Below are 22822 nucleotides of genomic sequence, written 5' to 3'. Positions count from 1 at the left end.
CTCTTCGGGGGGAGGTATAGGGGCCGGAAGACATGCAACATTTTAGGACCAGCTTCTTCCCCTCCACCATCAGATTTTATATACAGATTTCTTACTGTAATTCATAGTTCTAACAATCATAAACTGCAGTATACTGCAGTTGCAAAACAACAGGTTTCATGACGTATGCCAGTGATATTAAACCCGATCCTGAAATCTTCCACCCACGGTAGTTGTGGAGGCCAAGTGCATTCAGGCCTCCAATAAGCAGTGTTCTGCCAATCAAGTGCTACAGCAAACCGGCATTAAAATGGGACGGAGGCAGGGGTCTTATCAACCTTATCTTTACTGAATGCCCAAGCGGGCTCCGGGGGCCCACTGACATAATCTGGCTCCTACCCCCAACGTCCCAGTATTGTGCAGTTCTACAAGATTATCAGCTCGCAGTGCAGCTGTAGTATTCCCTGAGTGGTTACCAGACCCTAGCCCACCATATGTCAGGGTTGAGAGTATACACTGCTACGCCATGGGCAGGGTCTGACTGTGCTAGCCTGGTTTAGTACTTAATCTCCGGTCACTCTGATCCCACTAGTATTATAGAATGTGGGAGATTACTTCTCCTAAACGTCAGCTCAGGTCTGGGCTGCAAAACCAGGCTTGGGTTGGGTTCAAATCACGTGTAGTCAGTTTGGGGTAAGGTTTTAATTACATAATTCACATTCTGAACTATATGCTCTGCCTCGGTGTGGGGGGGGGAGGGCGTGAACCCACAATCTGAAGGCAGATCTTTGACTGGAGAAGCTATTTCAGTTTCTTTTCCACCAATGTCACCAAACCTCCTTAGGGATCGATCTTTTTGAACGCACGACCTTCTGACTTCCGGATGGATGAGGAACCGCAAAGGTCACTGCTCCTCAAACAGAGAGAAGATAGCGAAGGACGGAGGAACCAAAGCTGCACTATGTATCTTGGTCTGAGGAGGTATTTCTCAGGAGCAAATGCCCCTGAAGTGTATGGATTGGAAAAAGATAATGTGAGCTCGACAACATCCGCCGAGAAGTTGGAGAGAAAGAATGAGGAGGGCCACCTGGCAAGGAAAGTCACAACGAGAGAAATGAGAATGTGGAGTGTGCCGTTTGACAAGGGTTTAGGGTTGCTTTTCTCAAATGTGCTCCTGGCTCCAACATTTCTACCTCACTGAAGAGGTTAAATCCCCTTCCTGAAAATGATTCACAACAGATTGACCCTGATGCCAACTGCAATAAAGGATGGCTCTGTCTCTGTGGCCCTTTTCAAATAGTCCTTGAGGTCATCTGTGGTGTCTGGGCCTGCTCACTACTGCTGAATGAGGATCAGGAAATCTTTCCCCATATCAGATGTAGACAAAGACTTAGATTTAGGGTAAGGAGGAAAAGATTCAGAAGAGAAAAGGGGAACCATCTTCTTCACCAGAGGGTGGTGATTTCCTGGTACACATTGCCAGAGAGTGCTGGAAGCTGGGTGTCTGCCAGCATTTAAGAAATGTCCGGAAGAAACTTGCATCACTTGGACCCAGAGGTCTATGGACCTACTACAGGGAGATGGGACTAATAAGGAAGGGTGCCTACTGGTTGGCACGGATTAGTTGGGCCAAGTAGCCTGTATCTATGATTCAATAAGAGTAGGTGGAACAGAACTTCTGGCACAGGAGTGGAGATTAGGCCATGGAAGCATTTGACAACAAAATCATTCTGCTAAATGAAATGAATATTGCTAAATATCCTTGTACATGTTGTCTTTTGGTCTTCTGTTTGTTTCATTTGAGATGCAAGCACAATATGCAGCATTAACAGGTCACTCCAAGAAGCCCCGTGGCAAACTGAAAGGCAAGTGAGAACAGGGAGGATTTCGAGTCAAGCGCAGAGGCCACACGAAGAAGAAGGTGAATTTACAAATCACTGGTTAAGGCCTAGCCCTGTCACACGTGCACCTGGTTTAAGATGCTGGTTTGCAGTTCAGTCAGGGTGGGGTGGGGGGGGAGGTGGGAGGGGAATCTTTTGACAACACAGCAAGTCCAATAGGAGTCGAGGAAAACCCTGCTGATGGATTATAGAACATGCTCTCGCAGGGAGTGGAAGGAAAGCTGGATAAGCATTGATCAGACAGAACAGAAAGGGATGAGAGATGCTTCCTGTGGAATGGCTGCATTGACTGACCTGGTACTACAGTGCAAAACCCTGCTCTGTTTATGAATCTCTCTAGCAGTCCAGCCACTTCTTCTCATGGTGCCCCTCCCCTTGATCCCTCAATTCCAAGGCAGTTCTGGTTTAGTTTTGCCGGGAGATATGTAACCTGACTCACTGGGGGACATTCATGAGTTTTATTTTAACCATGCACAACCAGGTACACTTAACACATGTCACATTTAAAATGGTCACACTTACAGTACTGTGCACAAGTCTCAGGCACATAGTTTGATTACCCCACCACTGTGGGCCATATCAAAGGTGGTGATGAATCAGCGTACAGAAGGGAGATTGAAAATTTGGCTGAGTGGTGTAATAACAACAACTTCTCACTCAATGTCAGCAACACCAAGGAACTGATTGTAGACTTCAGGAGAGGGGAACCAGAGGTCCATGAGCCAGTCTTCAATGGAAGATCAGAGGGGTAGCAACTTTAAATTCCTGGGTGTTACTATTTCAGAGGACCTGTCCTGGACCCAGCATGTAAATTCAATTGCAAAGGAAGCACCGGCAGTGTCTCTACTTCCTTAGGAGTCTGTGGAGATTCAGCATGACATCAAAAACCTTGACAAACTTCAATAGAAGTGTAGTGAAAAGTGTATTAACTGGCTGTATTGTGGCCTGATTTGGAAACACCAATGCCTTTAAACAGAAAATCCTACAAAAGGTAGTGGATTCAGCTCAATATTCCATGGATAAAGTCCTCGCAATCATTGAGTACATCAATATAAAACGTTGTTGTAGGAAAGCAGCATCTATCATCAGGGAGATCGTCACCACCCAGGCTATGCTCTCTTCTCACTGCTACTTGCCTATCCATTGAGATGCTCCCACAACCAATAATCTCACTTAAAGAACTCTATCTTGTTACTTAATGATATTGTTATTTATTGCTATTGCTATTTATTTGCAGTTAGTTTTCTTCTGCACTCTACTTGATCTTCCACTGATTCTGTTATAATTACTACTCTACAAATTTGCTGAGTATGCCCACAGGGAAATGAATCTGGGTTCTATGTGGTGATATATATGTACTCTGATGATAGAACTACTTACTCACAGCTAGTGCGCCTAAGACTTTTGCACAGTACTGTAGTAATTTTATATAATGCACTGTACTCTTCTTCAAAAAACAAATTTCATGACAAACATGAGTGATAATAAACCCGATTCTGATATGGGTCTCTGTGTGGACTGAGAGTGAGAACAGGGCAGGAAGCAGGGGATCATAGTTGAGAAAGGGGGAGGGAGAAGATAGCACCAGAGAGACATCCTGTAATGAGCAATAAACCAATTGTCTGGAATCAAATGACCTTGCCTGGTGTGACTGTACCCTCTTCAGCCCCTGCCCCTGGCACACCTTCTCTACCACCTCTCCCACACCCTCACCATTCTCGACACCCTTTGCACCTTCCAGACTCGCCCTCCGCTTCACAGTGACAAATGCAGTAATGTGCCAAAGCCTTAGGCACTCTATGTGCCTCAGACTTCTGAACAGCACTGTACACATCAAATGAAAACTCCAAGAGAAAGTATCAGTGGACACTTAAGTCAGGATTGAAGTCAAAAGTTGCACACTGTGGGAAAGCTTCTCTTTAGTTTCAATACTAGACTCCTGAACCTGTGCCAAATCAAGGCAATTATGGAGATCAGATTTCCCTCGCTTTACTTGTTGTGAACCAATAAGTTCAAGTCAGCTGCTCGAACCCACTGCTCCTGGCTTCAGGGGGTTGTGGGTCAGTGTTGCTGCCTATGTGAAATCTGATACTACATGTGTAGATGGACCATGACCCTCTATAAAAGGTCCAGCTGGCAATGGGATGGTTGGGGGGTGGTGGTGTCGGAAGAGTGGATAATCACTTTACTCTGATAGTTGTTAAGCATTAAACCTAGACTTGAGGCTGGGTAAAATATATAATAGAGTAGAGATCCTCCCCAGATGACCTCAGGGCTCCATTCCTGGCCAGGTCAGACAAGCAGCTCTTTACCCGACAGAAGAACCAAGGTGAGCCGTGGAAGATCAGAACTTGCACCCTTTCTCAAAAGAGCAGCGTCAGCGCAAGCCCAGTCACAGATTGGTGATGAGGTTAATCATGGAGACAACAATATGGAGGTGCAAAGATCGTTACTTGCCGGGTGGAACTGCCAGACAGGACAAACTGCAAATCTGACTTACTGATTGACAATCTGGATGAAGATGCCCCACTTTTTCCATACAAAGATCCACTTTCATCACAGTGGTTGATACACAAATCAACATGTCTGGTAAACCGTCAATCCTGTCAACTCAATCTCATTCCTTACATCGGCACTAGACATCTTGTATCTGACCAGTCGGTCAGTCTACTGCCTGGGGAAGTCCAGCTCTTCCCCAGCTTATGAAAGCCTAACTTGTGTACACTTGGGAGAAAAGCAGGTTGAAGTTGCTAGCTGCTACTGGTATGTTGGACCTCATTCCCGACTTGGGAACTGTTCAGGTTGCAACAGTTCACAGGAATGGAACCCCGAGGTCTCCTGGGGAGGACCTCTATTCTGCCACAAGTCCGGACTTAAAATCCCCATTATCACTCCCAAAAATGCTAAAATGATCTGGTTTTGTCTACATAATGTAAGAATATAACCTGACACAATAGCAATTCCTTGGTGTTTTTTAATAACCATCCCCATGAACAATCCCAAAATATATATAGTGTACACCAATTCTTCATTCCATGTATTGCCCCATGGTTCACACCCAGACTACAACACACATATTGAAATCTCCTACTCTGCACAGGTAGTCTCCAACACACCTATGGCCAACATTGTTCAGAAGTAATATTAAGCCATTACCGACCCACTTTCACTATTAATTTGCCTGAAAACATGCTGAGTAAATGCAATGAGATATTCACTTTAGCTCAGTTGGCCCGTTTTTGGAAATAAAACGGTTGTGAAATTCAAATAAAAAAGCTTACCTTATTCGGATGCTTTGAAATTGAGACAAAGAAATGTTCTAAAACAGGATTATAGCTGGCCTTTAACCGGGCATGGTCTTTAATCCCCATAAATTTTCCAAGTGGCGTGGCTATGAGCCTGTGGGTGTAAACATACACTACAGTAAAGCACTGAGCTACCTTCACCTTGGATATAATCCTAAACATGAGAAAAGCTGCAGGTGCTGGAAATCCGTCTTGGTGGAGACAAAAATGCTTCATCCTCCTCGACCTGCTCCAGCATTCTGAACGAGCTATCCAATTACCCTGTCTCTTTTCACAAAGCCTTCCTTGGTTAAGTTGCCTTTTGAACGTTTCACTAGTTGTTTTCCACTCGCAGACAGTGCATTCTAATCAGTCACCACTGATACTAGCTCTTAACGTGAACCTTCCAGTCACAGACTCTTTTGCCAGAGGGAAAAACTTCATCAGGCTTACTCCCTGAAAAAAACTTTCACAATCTACGACATCTTTCAGCTTTACAGAATGATACCATTTCCTCCACATCTCCACGACCTCCAAACAAACATGAATCAGGAGGAGAATCTCAGCCCTTCACCTCTGCTCCACAAATTCTATTGTGTCTGATCTGACTGCAATCTCAACTGCACATTTCTATCTACCCACCTTTCACTCCTTTGCTTAAGAATTTGTTTACTTACTGCCCATTACACCGCTGGCATTTAGGGCTGCAGTGACAGTCTTCAATTTCCGCCCTCGGCCATCTTCACTATTGTGCCCCAGGCATGGTTTAGGATTATTATTTCCTCCTCTATGGTACGCTGCCAAATTGTCTCCATCGTTCTTGGGTCCAATGAAGTGCGGTCTTGATGACAGAGTTGGGCTCTCTTCTCATCACGTGCCCAGTCCACATCCAACACTTCCTCATGATGATTGCAGCCATGTCCTCGTGATGACACCGAAGGAGTAGGGCGCAGCTGGAGATCCTTATTGGACAGAAAATACGGAGGATCTTCTGGAGGCTCATGGTGTGCAACAGCTTTCTGCCATGCGCCAGCAATCTGACCCATACAAGAGTGTGGACAGAACACAGCTCTGGTACAGCTTCACCTTGTTGTGGACACTGTACTTGGGCTGATCTCATTGCTCTGAAGTTAAGAATTCATTTACCCCCACCTTAAAAATATAAGAGCCCCAAAGACTCAATGCAACAGATAAAATATTTGCCTCATCTTTCTCTTCAAAGGGAAGAGAAGAAGCCATGTCAAAACAGTTCATCCCCTTTTCCAACAGGGAAGATACAGCAAGGCACTTTGTTTTCAAATCTGCTACTAAATGCCTGAAAGAGAAAGCCATCAGAGACATAACACTCCGAATTCAGACAAATGTATATGTGAAAACAACTCAGATATGCACCGTTACTGCCTATACATCCAGTGAAATCTGTCCCTTACACACTACTTCTCCCTCAATCTAGTAACAAAAATGCACTTCACATGAGATCTCATCTGATGACCTTGTCACAAGAGCTGTACATGATGTCTTAGCAATTTAGCCCCTATACTTCCATTGAGAACACCAATGTGAAGACTGCTCTTATTCAAAATGGATTTGTCTTCAGTGAAAAAAAGTGGTTTAGATGTCTATTTTTTAAAGCCACTGCCATGTATTAGGACTTTTACCGTTTTGGCAAGGAATAGTTTAAAATTTCAATCTAAGACACTTTAGCCTCTAACATTAGTTGGGGTATTCCCAAGCTGTGCTACCACACAGACAACTACAATATGCCAAACTAACAGTTAATCATCCACTCAAGATACTAACCACCAACAAAGAGTTTTCTGTGAGAAACTTCTGAGAAATAAGATACCCTCTTGGTTATCAAGCCTGATGATAAATCTCTGAATGAGGATGATTAAGATTTAACACTCAACATTCATATGACATCACAGAAAAGCCGCACGAGATTAATGAGGTTGTTTAAGATAGTGTGTCAAGTTAAAGTGGCTTACTGCAAGACAAAAGCCAGTCAAGTCAACATAACCCTTGGTGTCAGTGCTGAAGTTATCTAAAAGTTAAAGTTCCACTGAAAATGTGGGGTGACTGTTTCAGATCTTGATCATGTGCTCTGGTTAATGGTCGTAGCACACACACAGTGTTGGTGGACTTATTTTGAAGAGTAGTGCCTGGTAACTTGTGTGGTGACTGTTTTAGATCTTGATCATGTGCTCTGGTTCTCGTTTTCTTTCTTTCTTTCTCTCTCTCTCTCTCTCTCTCCCCCTCCCTCCTGGTAACTTGCAGTCACCTCTGACCAGTTAGCACCAGTGACCTCTTCTAAAGATAAACAAACTTTGTGTCAGCAGACTGATCACAGATTTACCTGGGGTGGGGGCAGGGAGATGGAGCCACAGTGTACACTGAAGCAACATCAGTCCTTGTGGAGTCCAATGAGAAAGGAGGATGTAAAGTGACAAAAGTCCCTGGAACCAGGCTGAATGTTCTCATTTGACAATGGAACTTCAATTAGAATGGCAGAGTTCATATGGGTTCTGGTTCTAGGGTTTATGTGCAGTTTGGGTCAGAGAGAAGGAAAGATGCTAGTAGTCTAAAGTGCACGACCTAGTTTGTGGGCTCAAGTGAAAAAATTTGTTTTACTGCCATAGTACTGTGTGGATATTACAATGGTACCGTTTTGAAGAACTCTTCAATATTACTAAATTGGAACTGAAATACAAGTGATATTGTAGTGGGATCTACCGATAATAAACACAATAGGAAAATGAGTTGACCACTTTGGCCCTCAAGCCTGGCTCACTAGTCAATAAGACCATGGCCAATATGCCCCACATCTCATTTCTTCTTTTCCAGAGTCCTCAATTCCTCGGTCTTTCCAATATTTATCTACTGTCTCTTTAAACACCCCAACTATCTGGTCTTCACATCTCTTTGGGATTGAGAAATCAAAGATAAAAATCTTCCTATTAAAAATAAACCCTGCGTTCTGGGAGTGAACAGTATTTCACGAGGTCTGGAATGAAATGCAGAACTAGCAGTGTTTCAGCTTAGTTGTCATCCTCTTAGTGTAACTGTCTCCACATCTGGTCTGATGATTCATTCTTATTTCCAGGAGAAATAGTTCATCAGAACTTTCTTTTCCTCTTCAACGTCTTGCATTTTTTTTGAAAGTACAGTAGATGTTGGTTAATTGGGACAGTCTCTTATTTAGGACAACGTAAAGAACAAAAACTAATCTAGAAAATAGCTGGGATTCCCATTGTTTATTTGGGACACTGTGTTGTTTAATTGGGGCAGTAGATTGCTGCCATACAGGTTCTGACTAGCATCAGACACGTGTAACTTGTGCAGTCATTAGACATTATACTGTGCTTAGGGCAAACAGTTTTTAAATTGCGTCAATTGCACGTGCTTGTGATCAAAAGGCAGAATCAAAAACAGGTGTAATATCACCAGCATATGTCGCGAAATTTGTTGTGAGGTAGTGTTCACGGGTTCGATGTCCATTCAGAAACTGGATGGCAGAAGGGAAGAAGCCACTCCTGAATTGTTGAGTGTGTGTCTTCAGGCTTCCATGCCTCCTTCCTGATGGCAGCAATGAGAACAAGGCATGACTTGGGTGATGCGTGTCCTTAATGACGGATGCCATCTTTTTGAGGCATTGTTCTTTGAAAATATCCTGGATGCTATGGAGGCTAGTGCCATGATGGAACTGACCAACTTTACAACTCTCTGCAGCTTGGTTTCATTTCCTGTGCTGGAACACCCCCCTCCCCACCCCCATACCAGACGGTGATGCAACCAGTTAAATCTTCTCCACAGTTAGAAATTTGCGAACATCCTCGGTGATATACCAAATCTTCCCAAACCCCTAATGAAATATAGCCACTGTTGTGCCTTCTTTGTAGCTGCATCGATACGTTGGGACCAGGTTAGGTCCACAGAGATATTGACACACAGAAGATTGAAATTGCTCACTCTTTCTACTTTTGATCCCTCTATGAGGATTGGTGTGTGTTCCTTCATCTTACCCTTCCTAAAGACCACAGTCAGCTTTTTCGTCTTATTGACGTTGATTGCAAGGTTGTTGCTGCGACACCACTCAACTAGCTGATACACCTCACTTCTGTATGCTCTCTCACCTCAGTCTGAAATTCTGCCAACAATGGTTATACTGCCAGCAAATTTATAGATGCCATTTGAGCTGTGCCCAGCCACACAGTCATGGGTATAGAGGGTCCAGCAGTGGGCTAAGCACCCCCCCCCCCCCCCCGAGGTGCACCAGTGTTGACGGTCGGAGAGGTGGAGATGTTATTTCCAATCCGCACAGTCTGGCCTTCCAGTTACAAAGTCAAGGATCCAGTTGCAGAGGGAGGTACAGAGGACCAGGTTCTGTAGCTTTATCAATCAGAACTGCAAGAATAATGGTGTTAAATACTGAGCTGTAGTCAATAAGATGCATCCTGTCATAGATATTTGTATTGTCCTGGCCTTAGACCTATTGTGGTGATAGACAAATTGCAGTGGGTCCTGGTCCTTGCTGAGACAGGAGTTAATTCTAGCCATGACCTACCTCTCAACACACACAAAATGTGTGTGTGGTTTAATTTCCAGCATCTGCAGATTTCCTCGTGTTTGCACCTACCTCTCAAAGCACTTTGTCATCGTACATGTGAATGCTACTGGACAATTGTCATTAAAGCAACTCACCCTACTCTTGAGCACTGATATAATTGCTGCCCTTTAGAAGCAGGTGGGAACTTCTGACTGCAGGAATGAGAGACTGAAAGTTGGCCGGCACAGGTTTTCAGAGCCCTACCAGGTGTTCCATTAGGGCATGTCATTTTGCAAGTGTTCACCCTCTGGAAAGACAGCCTGATGTCGGCCTCTGAGACCGAGATTGCAGGGTCACCAGGTGCTGCAGGGATTCTCATGGCTATAGTCTGATTCTCCCTTTCAAAGTGTGCACAAAAGGCACTGAGCTCATCTGGGAGTGAAGCATCACAGCCATTCACGATGTTAGGCTTCGCTTTGTAGGCAGTAATGGCCTGCAAACCCTGCCCGAGCTGACGCACCTCCAACCTCGTTCAGAATTGTTGCCTTGCTCTTGAGATAGCCCTCTGCAAGTTGTACCTGGTTTTCTTGTGCGGACCTTGGTCACCAGACTTGAATGCCAGCAGACTACAAACTTCGTGGTTCAACCAGGCTTTTGACTTAGGTATATACAGTAAGTTCTCGTAGGCGCATACACACACCCAGACGGGTTTTAATGAAGTCAGTGGCTGTGTGGCACTCATTCAGACTCCCTGAATACGGTCCAGTCCACCAATTCAAAGCAGTCCTGTAAGCACTCCTGTGCCTCCCTTGTCCATATGTTCTCGGGCTGATGGGCAGTGATAACTTATCACTGATAGTTGGCAAGAAGCAAGCAGTAAGACAATTCAGAACTGCCTTGCTCGCTGCAGTTTCAAGTATTCAGTCTTGTAGGTGCCAGAAATGGTTAGGAACTACAAAGAATTTGAAGGTTACGGTGAAAATGACGACTTGGAAGAAGCAATTGTCGACAGCATTGTATGAAGCCAGTCCATTTTCTGCACGATGTGTCCACACTGATTTTGCTTATTTGCAGTTAAAAGAACAATGTAGCATACACTGGATGAATTCCTCCCTCAGTAACTGTTAGGAACTAATACACAGTTTTATAGCATTGTAGTATTATTGATGGTGTTCTAATTTGTTCTGTTTTTCACTTAAATAAATACATAATTTGTTACTCAGTTCAACTGTACTTTTCTCTTTATACCTTTTAAATTACTTCCATGAAACTATGGCTAATTCGGGCAGCTACTTAAATGGGCCGAAATGGACAGGTCCTGACGTGCCGCAATTAACCAGAATTCACTGTATTTCTCCTTCTCAAGTGTGACCAAGCTACTCTGCTCCCTCCCTTATGGCCCTTTACTCACTTGCATCCCCACTTTTTCCGACCCAACCTTCGTTTTGTGAACAGCGGCAAGACTGGCCGGCAGTATGGAAACTCCTTCCTGAAGACAATCCAAGGTTCTCATAAATTTTCCTTTTTACAGCTCATTTAACGAGCTTCCTGTGTTTGCAGGAGTTAACTCTTGCCTTCTTACATGTTGCTTACACACTTATAATTTGGCTTTAAAAAAGAAACTGAACAAAGGGCAGATTAATTAAAATTTGCTAATCAAGGGGCCTCCTCACCCCTGCCACACTGTTCACTGCTGCCTTCGACCACCCCAGTAGTGACTGCTTCTGTCCAGTGATCTATCATTTCCAGCAACAGGAACTCAGTGGATCAAGTGGCATCTGCGTGGCGGGGGAAGGAAGAATTGTTGACATTTTGGCTTGAAACCTTTCATCAGAAACTTCTGTCTGGAACATCAATAATTCCATCCCCACTCTACGCCTACAGATGCTGCCTCAAGCCACTAGCTTCTTCTAGCAGATTGTTCCTTGCTGCAGATCCCAGCATCTGAAGTCTCGAAAGTCTCCACATTACACTTCCCTTTGTCTCACGATATTCTTGTCACACAAACTCTACAACAGTAGACGAGAAATGACGTTACCTTTCAAAGAAGTACCGAACCACCATAAGTAGTAGAGCATAGAGGACGGTGACATACAAATGAGAGACTTTCGCATAAACAAAGCCATCTCTATCCTGGAGATCATCCCAGGTCAGATTTCGGGGAAGCCACAGGTCATCCCACCAAAACCAGTCACTCAGAGTCTGCAACATCCTGCTGGCAACAAAGCAACAATTAATAGAGTTATACAGTAATAGAGGATGGAGGCAGGCCCTTTGGCCCAAATGATCCAAGCCAAAGCACCTTCCCTGCTAGTCCCAGTTGACTGTGTTCAGCCCATGTCACTCCAACCCCCACCCCTCCACATATCCTTCGAAGCACCTCTTAAATGTCAATCAGACTATAATATATAAGATTACTCAAATATTATTGAAATATTAATTACACAACAACACTTGACAGTACAGGTGATCACGGTTCATTTCCCGCTACTGCCTGCAAGGAGTTTGTACGTTCTCCCCGTCACCGCCAGCATTTCTCCTGGGAGCACTGCATTCCTCCCAAAAGCCCAAAGGTATACCAGTGGGTAGGTTCATTGGTCGTTATAAACTGTCCCATGATTAGGCTAGGGCAGGGGTGGGCAAACTTTTTGACTTGAGGGCCACAAAGGGTTCTAAAATTTGACAGGGGGGCCGGACCAGGAGCAGATGGACGGAGTGTTTTGGTAATACACCTCATAAGAGGAAATAAAATATCATGGGATATGTAGAAAACATGTGCTTTAATTTCAATTGAAAATGAACAAATGCATTACAACAAAATATCTGTCTTTGAAGTCCCATGGTATTTAGCTATTTATTGAAATGACTTTTAAAACACTAAAAATTAAATGAATAAAATAGCTTTTTTTAATAGTAACAGTTATTATTTTAAAGCACTGAAAATTCTGTTATCCTTCAAGATATTATCATCATCACTCTCCGCCTGACTGTCTTTATTTCAAAAACGGTAGGAAATGCAGGTCTACTTGTCCTGCTCCTTCTTATTCAATTGTCCCCTGTGCCAAAACTCAACAACGACCAGCACAAAGACAGAACAATGACAGTGCACCAGTATGCGGAGCCCGTTATTTGATCTGGAGCGCATTTTTTTAATTTTGAAAACGTACGTGCACCTGCGCACTACTCATGTCCATCACTTAACAGAAATGACATGTAACATGCAAGGCTTATTGAAAAAAATATTTTCAAATGCATTTTTTACATAACACAACGAAGAAACTTATTTTTAATTTCAGTGGGAACAGTGTTGTTGGTCTCCCTTTTTAGCCAGCGCATCAAAGTCTGGATTTAGTTTTGTTGTGGCGATTCTCAGGATGGATCTGAGGTGTTGGTCAGTTAACTTGGATCTGTGGCTGGCTTTGTTGATGTTCATGACGCTGAACGCCTGTTCACACAAATAGGTCGAGCCGAACAAAGAGTAAAGCGCAAATGTGGAGTAATACGCTGCACCTCAACAAAGGTCAATGTGTAGCGGTGTGCTACATGCAGCGCTAAAATTACGACACGGAGTCGGTAACTGCAGTCAAAGAAAAAAAAACTTTATTCGAAATCCCCAGCATCACTTTTAAGCCTCCTTCAACCTGCCCCCCATGCACAGAGGCTCCAAAGCTCTGTGCTCGCAAATCCCCGCAGGCTATCTCCCTTAGCCGGAACGCTGGCTAATTGTGAGCCGGTTCGGATGTGCCAGGAAATGGGTCGCCACAAATGTATATAGAGTGCGTCATCTATTGGGAAAACGCCAGAATTGCGGGGAAAAAACGTTGACAAGGTTTATTAATATAATTTCATCAAGTTCTGCGGGCCGGATTAAAAAGCTTAACGGGCCGCATATGGCCCGCGGGCCGTAGTTTGCCCATGCCTGGGCTAGGGTTAAAATCGGGAGTTGGTGGGCAGTGTGGTACAAAGAGCAGGAAGGGCCTATTCCTCTCTGTATCTCGATAGATAATTAAGTAAATTGGGAAAGGAGACAATGGAACGGCAGACAAAATTCAACGCAGACAACGGGAAATTATGCATTTCTCTCTGGGGGGGCAGAGAGGGGGGAGGGGGGGGAGGGGGAAAGGGGGGAGAGGGGGGGAGAGGGGGGAGAGGGGGGGAGAGGGGGAGAGGGGGAGAGGGGGAGAGGGGGAGAGGGGGAGAGGGGGAGAGGGGGGGAGAGGGGGAGAGGGGGAGAGGGGGAGAGGGGGAGAGGGGGGGAGAGGAGGGGGGAGAGGGGGGGAGAGGGGGGGAGAGGGGGGGGAGGGGGGGAGGGGGGGGAGGGGGGGAGAGGGGGGAGAGCGCACCACTCAAGGATAAAGGGGAGAACATTTGCTTGGATGTGGAGGATGTAGGTGAGGTCTTTAGTAAGTACTTTCCATCAGTATTCATCTAGGACATAGAGGATAGGGAGATCAGCCTTGAGCTTATTAAGATGCTAGGGCATTTCTAATTAAAGATGGAGGCAGTATTGGGCCACTTAAAGAGCATGGAAGTTGGTAAGTCCCCAGAGCCTGATGGGATTTACCCCAGGTTATTAAGAGAAAGAGAAGAGACGGCTAGAGAACTGACCAATATCTTCATGTCCTCTCCAGCCACAGACAAGGTCCCATTGGACTGGCCAGAAGCTAATCTTGTCCCATTATTCAAGAAATGAACCAAGAATAACCCTGGAAACTATAGACCGGTGAGTCTCATATCAGTGGTAAGGAAGTTACTGGAGGGTATTCTTTGGGATGGTATTTATGAGCATTTAGAAAACCATGGCTTAATTAGGGAGAGCCAGCAAGGCTTTGGCCAGGGAGAGTGGCATCTTACTAACTTGATTGAGTTTTTTGACAAGGAATGAGGGTGATTGATGAAGGTAGAGCTGTGGATGTTGTCTATGTGGCATTTGACAAGGTCCCTCATCCAGACGATGGATTTATGGGATCCATGGTGAATTCGCCATTTTGATACACAACTAGCTTTCCCATAAGAGATAGAGGGTGGTGATCGAAGAGACTTATTCTAGCTGGAGGTCTATTATTAGTGGTGTTTCACAGGGATCCATACCAGGACCTCTGCTGTTTGCTATGCATATAAATAATCTGGATGAAAATGTAGATGGGTGAATTAGTAAGTTTGCATACCATACAAAGATTGTTGGGTTATGGATAGAGTCGAAATGACAGATGGAGTTTAATCCAGATAAATGTCAAGCGTTGCACCTTGGTAGGTCAAATGTAAGGAGACAGTACACTGTTAAAAGGCAAGACCCTTTGATGAGCAAAGGGATCTTGGGGTTCCAAGTTCATAGCTCCCTGAAATTGGATACACAGGTTGATAGGGTGGTTAAGAATGCATATGGCATTTATTAGTTGAGGCATTTAGTTAAAAAGAATTTATGTTGCAGCTTTACAAAACTCTAGTTAGGCCGCAACTAGAGCATTACACGTAGTTCTAGTTGCCCATTATAGGAAGGATGACAAGGTTTTAGAGGGGGTGCAGATAAGGCTTACCAGGATGCTGCCTGGACTACAGGTCATGTGCAATAAAGAGAGGTTGACAGACTTGGGTTGTATTCTCAGAGACGGCAGAGGCTGAGCAGAGATCTGACAGAAGTTTATATTATGAGAGGGATAGACAGACAGTACCTCTTCCCAGGATTGAAATGTCCAATACCAGAGGGCATGCACTGAGGTGAGAGGGGTAATTTCAAAGGAAATATGAGGGGCAAGTTTGTTAGCTTGTTTTTTTATAAACAGAGAGTGGTGGATGCCTAGAACGTGCTGCCTGGGGCGGTGGTCAAGGCAGATACATCACAGACTTTTATGGGATATTCAGATTAGCACACAAATGTGATGAAAATGGAAGGATATGGACTTTGTGTAAATATTAGGGATTAGTTTAGTTGGCCATTTGATTACTAGTTTAATTGGTTCAGCACAACATTGTGGGCCGAAGGGCTTGTTATGTGCTATTAAAAAAATCTGAATATCTGGTTATGTCAAAGATAGAAAATCAGCTTTATTTGTAATATGTACATTGAAACATAGTGAAATGTGTTTTTTGGATCAATGTCCTACACAGTCTGAGGATGTGCCGGGGGTACACAGTGTCACCAGCCTAGCATGCACCCAGCTTACCAACCCCTTACGAACCCATGCGACTTTGGAACGTGACAAGAAACCACAGCACTGGGAGGAAACCCGTGCGGCCACCGGGAGAAGGTACAAACAAAGAGCAGCAAGACTGGCACTGTAAAGCATTATGCTAGCTGTGACGTTCCCAGGCTGCCAATGAAGTGCTGAACTCAGTCATACAGCTTGGAAATAGGCCTTTTGGACCACACCAACAAGCACCAATTTACACTAATCCCATTCTACTAGCCCACATTCCAATCAACAACCCCCAGGTTCTTTTATTTAGTGTGAAGACCATGAGACAGAGAAGTAGAATTATAGGCCACTTGGTGTGAGCTTCTCTGCCATTCTTTTCCCTCTCAACCCCATTCTCCTACCATCTACCCGTCACCTTTGACACTCTTACTAATCAAGTACACATCAAGTAATCTGCTTTAAATATACCCAAAAACTTAGTCTTGACAGTCACCTGCAGCAATGAATTCCATAGATTCACCACCCTCTGGCTCAAGAAATTCTTCATCTCCCTTCTAAATGGGCACCCTTCTATTCTGAGTCTGGGCTCTCTTGTTCTAGATTCTCCCACCATTGGAAACATCCTCCCCACGTCTAGTCAATATTCAGTAGATTTGAACGAGATCCCCCTTCATTCTTCTGAGCATCCAGTGAGTAGAGTCCCACAACCATCAAACGCAATTCTAACCCTTTCATTTCTGGGATAATTCTCATAAACCTCTGTACCTTCTCCAATGGCAGCACATCTTTTCTTAGATACGGGACCAAAGCTGCTCACAATACTCCAAATGCAGTCTGACCAATGCCTTATAAAAGTCTCAAGATTATATCCTTGTTTTTATATTCTAGTCCTCTGATAATATTACATTTGCCTTCCTTACTATAAACACAAGAGAATCTACAGTTGCTGGAAATCCAGAGCAACACAAACAGAATGCTGGAGGAAATCAGGTCAAGGAGTGGTTTAAACTAATATGGCAGGGGGATGGGAATCAGTATGATCGAGCTGAGGATCAGCCAGCAGGTTTACAAGTAGATAACATAATATGAAATATGAATGCAAGGAAGGACAAGGATTGGGTACAAATGCAGAACAAATTTGTACCACAAAGGCAAAATTCACAAGGGCAAAGAACGCAGGACTGAAGGTGCTGTATTTAAATGCATGTAGCATTCAGAATAGGGTGGATGAACTCGTGGTATAATTAGAGATTGGTCGGTATGACGTTGTGGGTATCACTGAGTCGTGGCCGCAAGAAGGTCAGGATGTACTTTGTATCAAAAGGACAGGCAGGAAGGCGTAGGCGGTGGTATGGTTCTGTTGGTAAGAGATGGAATTACATCTTTAGAAAAAAGTGACATTGGGTCACAGAATGTCAAATCTTTGTTAGTGGAGTTAAGAAACAGCAAGGGTAAAAAAATCATTATGGGAATCATGTTTAGGCCTCCACATAGTAGCCAATATGCGTGGCTGAAATTGCAAAGGGGACTGGAAAAGGCGTGTAATAAGGGTAATATCACAATTGTAATGGGGTACTTCAATATGCAAGGGGATTGGGAAAATCTGGTTGGTGCCTGATCACAAGAGAGGAAATTTGTTAAATGCCTATGAGATAGCTTTTTAGAGCAGCTTGTGCTCAAGCCTACTTGGGAAAAGGTTATCTTAGATTGGGTGTTGAGTAATAACCCAGATTTTATTAGTCAGCTTAATATAAAGGAACCCTTCGGAGGCAGTGATCAGAACATGATTGAATTCATACTGCAAATTGAGAGGGAGAAGCACAAGATTCCAGTATCAGTATCGCAATGGAATAAAGGGAATTACAGGGGCACGAGAGAGGAGCTTGCCCAGGTGGACTGGAGGAGGATACTGGCGGGATGACAGCAGAGAAATTTTGGGACTAGTTCCACAGAAGTAGTTGTTCTCAAATGCCAGGGCGAGGCAACTGTGGCTGACAAGGAAAGTTAAGGACAGCATAAAGCCATATAAGGTAGCAAAAATGAATGGGAAATTGGATGATTGGGAAGTTTTTAAAATCCAACAAAAGGCAACTAAAAAAGCTATAAAAAGGGAAAAGATTAAATATGAAGGCAAACTAGCAATAATATAAAGCAGGATACCATAAGCTTTTTCAGTTATATAAAAAGGGAGGTGAGAGTTGATATTAGACCACTGGAAAATGATGCTGGTGAGGTAGTATTGGGGGACAAATAAATGGTAGATGAACTTAATGAGTAGTTTGCTTCAGTCTTTACTGTATGGCAGAGGTCCCTGAACATCAGGGGGCAGGAGTGAGAGCCATTGCTATTATAAAGGAAAAATTGCTAGGCAAACTCAAAGATCTTAAGGTGGTTAAGTGACTTGGACCAGATGGACTATGTTCCAGAAGCCTGAGAGAGGTTGCTGAAGAAACAACGGATGCATTGGTCATGATTTTTCAAGAATCACTTGATTCTGGCATGGTCACGGAAGACTGGAAGATCGCAAATGTCACTCCACTCTTTAAGGGTGGAAAACAAAAGAGAGGAAATTAGAAGCTAGATAGCCTAACTTCAGTGGTTGGGAAAGTGTTGGAGTTCATTATTAAGGATGAGGTTTCAGGGTACTTGGAGACTAATGATAAAATAAGTCAAACTCCACATGGTATCTGTAAAGGGAGATCTTGCCTGACAAATCTGTTAGAATTCTTCAAGAAAATAACAAGCAGGATGGACAAATGAGAGGATGTCATTTACTTAGATTTTCAGAAGGGATTTGATGAGGTAACCCACATGAGCAACTGGTGAAGAAGATAAAATCCTGCGGTGTTACAGAAAATATACTGGCATGGATAGAGGAATGGCTGACAGGCAGGAAGCAGTGAGTGGAAATACAGGGAGCCTTTTCTGGTTGGCTGCCAGTGACTAGTGGTGTTCCTCAGGGGTCAGTATTGGGACCACTGCTTTTCACATTGTTTGTCAATGATTTAGATAGTGGAATTGACAACATTGTGGCAAAGTTTGCAGGTGATAAAAAGGTAGGTGGAAGGGTAGGTAGGGCTGAGCAAGCAATGCGATTGCAGCAGGACTTAGACAAGTTGGAAGAATGGACAAAAAAGTGGCCGATGGAATACAGTGCTGGGAAATGTATGATATTGCATTTTGATAAAAGCAACAATAGTGCAGACTACTATCTAATTGGGAGAAAATTCAAACATCAGAGGTGCAGAGGGACTTAGGTGCTCTCATGCAAGACTTCCAGGAGTTTAAGTCACAGGTTGAGTCTGTGGTAAAGACGGCAAATTAAATTTTGGCATTTATTTTAAGGGGAGTACAAAATAAAAACAAGGAAATAATGCTGGAGCTTTATATGACACTAGTCAGGCTGCACTTGAAGTACTGTCATCAGTTTTGTGCCCCTTATCTCAAAAAGGATGTACAGTATTGTCATTGGAAAGAGCCCAGAGGTGGTTCAGGAGGAAGACTCGGGGAATGAAGGGGTTAACATATGAGGAGCATTTGGCAGCTTTGAGCCCGTACTCACTGGAATTTAGAAGAGTGTGTGAGGATTTCATTGAGACCTACACAATGTGGAAAAGACTAGATAAGGTGGTTGAGGAGAGCATGTTTCCTCTACCAAAGTGCACGACCATACACTTGCCTACACTGAACAGCAGAGCTACAACAGCACTTAACAGCGACTCCTTCCAGCTCATATGTGGGAACAGTTTAATCCAGGGGTGGGCAAACTTTTTGACTTGTGGGCCACAAAGGGTTCTAAAATTTGACAGGGGGGCCAGACCAGGAGCAGATGGACGGAGTGTTTTGGTAATACACCTCATAAGAGAAAATAAAATATCATGGGATATGTAGAAAACATGTGCTTTAATTTCAATTGAAAATGAACAAATGCATTACAACAAAATATCTGTCTTTGAAGTCCCATAGTATTTAGCTATTTATTGAAATGACTTTTAAAACACTGAAAATTAAATGAATAAAATACAGCTTTTTTTAATAGTAACAGTTATTATTTTAAAGCACTGAAATATCCTTCAAGATATTATCATCATCACTCTCTTCCTGACTGTCTTTATTTCAAAAACGGTAGGAGATGCAGGTCTACTTGTCCTGCTCCTTCTTATTCAATTGTCCCCTGTGCCAAAACTCAACAACGACCCGCACAATGACAGAGCAGGGAGAGAGCGCCGGTATGTGGAGCTCTGTGCTCGCAAATCCCCGCAGGCTATCTCTCTTAGCCGGAACGCTGGCTAATTGTGAGCCGGTTCGGATGTGCCAGGAAATGGGTCGCCACAAGGTCACAAAGTAAAGCGCAAATGTGGAGTAATACGCTGCACCTCAACAAAGGTCAATGTATATAGAGTGCGTCATCTATTGGGAAAACGCCAGAATTGCGGGGAAAAAACGTTAACAAGGTTTATTAATATAATTTCATCAAGTTCTGCGGGCCGGATTCAAAAGCTTAACGGGCCGCATATGGCCCGCGGGCCGTAGTTTGCCCATGCCTGGCTTAATCTCTACCTTTGATGTCTTTCTTTTTCCTTTCAGGGTGGATGGGCTTCTGTCGTAGACCCTGATCTGGAGCTACACTCAAACATCAGTTCTTTGTGGTGGTGAGACCTGCTCACAACTGGTTGCTTTCTGAATTCCCAAAGACACGGCCTAGAAGATTAGCGTGCCTTTGGGGTTCTGAGGCTTTGCAGCCCCGTGGATGGGCCGACTCTACGCCAGTGCCACCAACTCACGTGTCGCAGGAGACAACAGAACCCTGGGAGCAGCAGACCAGCTCTCAGAGGCTCTGGACTTGGCAAATCTCACTCTCTCTCTTTCTCTTGTTGGTGGGAGAGAGTTTGTTGCTCATTTGAGTCGAAAAACTTGGGGGGAGAAAAGTGACTCGACATACTTTATCGTTGCAAATCAGTTAGTTTTGTTGTGTCACCCCTCTCATTGTGAAAGGGAACACCTCTCTGCCCCTTTACTAGGGAGAGAGCCTGCAGTATGTCAAATTGTCAGGTGAGTGATTACTTTTTGTTGTACTACAGATCATGGGCTTTCTTGGGGGCTTTGCCATTGCTTGCTTGGTGGGTAATGGGTGCTGATGTTTTGCTAAGGTGAGGTGGGAAGGGGGATGCTCATTGCTTTGCTGCTGTTTGTGCGGAGGAGGGGGGTAGTGGGGGTCTTTGGGGTTCTGACGTTTCAAATGTCATTCATTCTTTGGGGCACTCTTGTTTTCGCGGATGTCTGTAAAGAACAAGACTATCAGGACGTACATCGCATACATTTCTCTGATATTAAATAGAACCACTGAACTACTATTGTATTCCATCTGCCTCTTCCTTGGCCATTGTCCTAATCTATCCAAAACAGTTTGCAGATTCCTCAATACTAGCTGCCCCTCCACCTATCCTTATATTATCCAAAACTTGGCCTCAAAAACATCAATTCTGTCATCTGTTACGAATGAGGAGCAAATCTGATGGACAGAAGGGTCCAGAATCGCCAATGCCCACCCCCCCCCTCCTTTTTGAGAATCGCAAGATCGCTATTATTTCAGGTCTGAGACCCAGGAAATGAGAGAGATACACAGCATGTCAGGAAATGAGAGAGATATACATCAGGTAGGTAATGAGAGAGAGAGACGCAGGAATACGCAAAAAGTGGAATGTCTCCTAACAAAAAGCAGAACGGAACCACTAATTACTGCTATTGTTGCTCGGAGAAGGAATTGTGTATTGAGTACTGTTCTATTCATTGAAACCCCTCAGGGGACAACCAGAGTGGTCTGGTTGGGGGATTGCATCATCCCAACCTGACTGACATCCGAGACCCCGTGAGTGAGGATAAAAGTCAGGTCTGGGGAGTACCCCTCAGACACACCAGGAGAGACGCTAGAAATCCAGTGACAGTGTTTTATAGCGAAAGCCGGTGAGAGCTCGTGTGTGTCCTCCCTTGCCTGGGTGGCGGGCTCATCACGGAAGAATGGTTTAGCTAAAGGAGAGGTCACAATTGAACGGCCACGACAACGAGACACCGACGGATCGAAATCATAAAGGAAGGTTGGAAAAACAATAGCGGTAACTGTTCCCATTCTTTTATCTCTCTCTCCAACAAATTGCAACATCTTGCTAATAGATGCACAAAATAAATCGAGATAAAGCACAGATGCTCGCAGACACAGTTCGAAGCTAAGGCAGCTTGATGCTGAGTGTAGTTCCTGGGGAAGGAGCTTGGTGGCGCCACTCTCGCTGCTCGGGGCGCGCGCTGCCTCTACAACGGCTCACTGCAAAACACTGAACGCTATTTTTGCTTTTCGCCTTTTTTCGTAAAAGCAAAAAAACTCTTCGGATTTCTTTCGGTTAGCGAAAACCAGTACTAATGTAGGTCTTTAGTAAAAGTGAAGAGGTGTGAAGCGAACTTCCAAAAAGAGGGGGGGAATACCTGAATGAGAAAAAATTTAGCATCCTCTTTTATATTAATGGCTAGCTTATGCTTATATCTTCTCTTCTTATTGCTATCTGAAACATTGACTGTTTATTCTCTTCTATAGACGCCTCCTGATTCTGCCGAGTTCCTCCAGCATTGTGTGTGTGTAGCTCAAGAACTCCAGCATCTGTCGAACCTCTTGTGTCTGTTCCTGCAGTTTCCATTTTGTTTCAGATTTCCAGCACCTTTAGTTTTAGTTATGTAACACTTACCCAAAAGGCTGGTATATGTCTAGGGGAAATGGAGTTCCAGCAACTCACCCTCACCAACCCACCTCTCGTACACGCAGGTGCTGTGAGAATCGAGTTTATGTCTCGCGCCCACCAACAGTATCAAACCCACAACAAATACCGTTATGAAATACACTTTAAAGAGTTTACTAAAATTAAAAGAGTAGTAGGCAATATATATATATATATATAAGGAAAAAAACAAAAGGCGCCAACTTATCAA

The 22822-nt window shown here is 44.0% G+C and overlaps 1 protein-coding gene and 1 long non-coding RNA gene across 8 annotated transcripts in view; one reads left to right on the top strand and one right to left on the bottom strand.

Moving 5' to 3' along the window:
* Positions 1-22822, bottom strand: part of LOC132382434 (ceramide synthase 2-like) — a 66150-nt gene that overhangs the window by 32213 nt on the left and 11115 nt on the right. For 4 of the 7 annotated variants that reach the window (XM_059952627.1, XM_059952626.1, XM_059952628.1 and 1 more), the window contains exons 2-3: positions 11749-11925; positions 5162-5279 (exon numbers count right to left, since the gene is read on the bottom strand). In XM_059952627.1, coding sequence (XP_059808610.1) covers positions 5162-5279; positions 11749-11921 — 291 coding nt within the window. In that variant the 5' untranslated portion in view covers positions 11922-11925. The remainder of the gene's footprint in view (positions 1-5161; positions 5280-11748; positions 11926-22822) is intronic. The other 3 variants (XM_059952622.1, XM_059952625.1, XM_059952624.1) reach the window with 1 other exon arrangement.
* Positions 1692-21484, top strand: LOC132382435 (uncharacterized). Its single transcript, XR_009508309.1, has 4 exons — positions 1692-1900; positions 14342-14433; positions 15819-15958; positions 20435-21484. It is a non-coding gene; the product is annotated as an uncharacterized LOC132382435 (long non-coding RNA).

The sequence above is a fragment of the Hypanus sabinus genome, chromosome 28 (assembly GCF_030144855.1).
Source record: "Hypanus sabinus isolate sHypSab1 chromosome 28, sHypSab1.hap1, whole genome shotgun sequence".
NCBI classification, from domain to species: Eukaryota; Metazoa; Chordata; class Chondrichthyes; order Myliobatiformes; family Dasyatidae; genus Hypanus; species Hypanus sabinus.
Note: the sequence above shows the minus strand (reverse complement) of the source record. Positions and strands in the feature narration are given on the sequence as shown.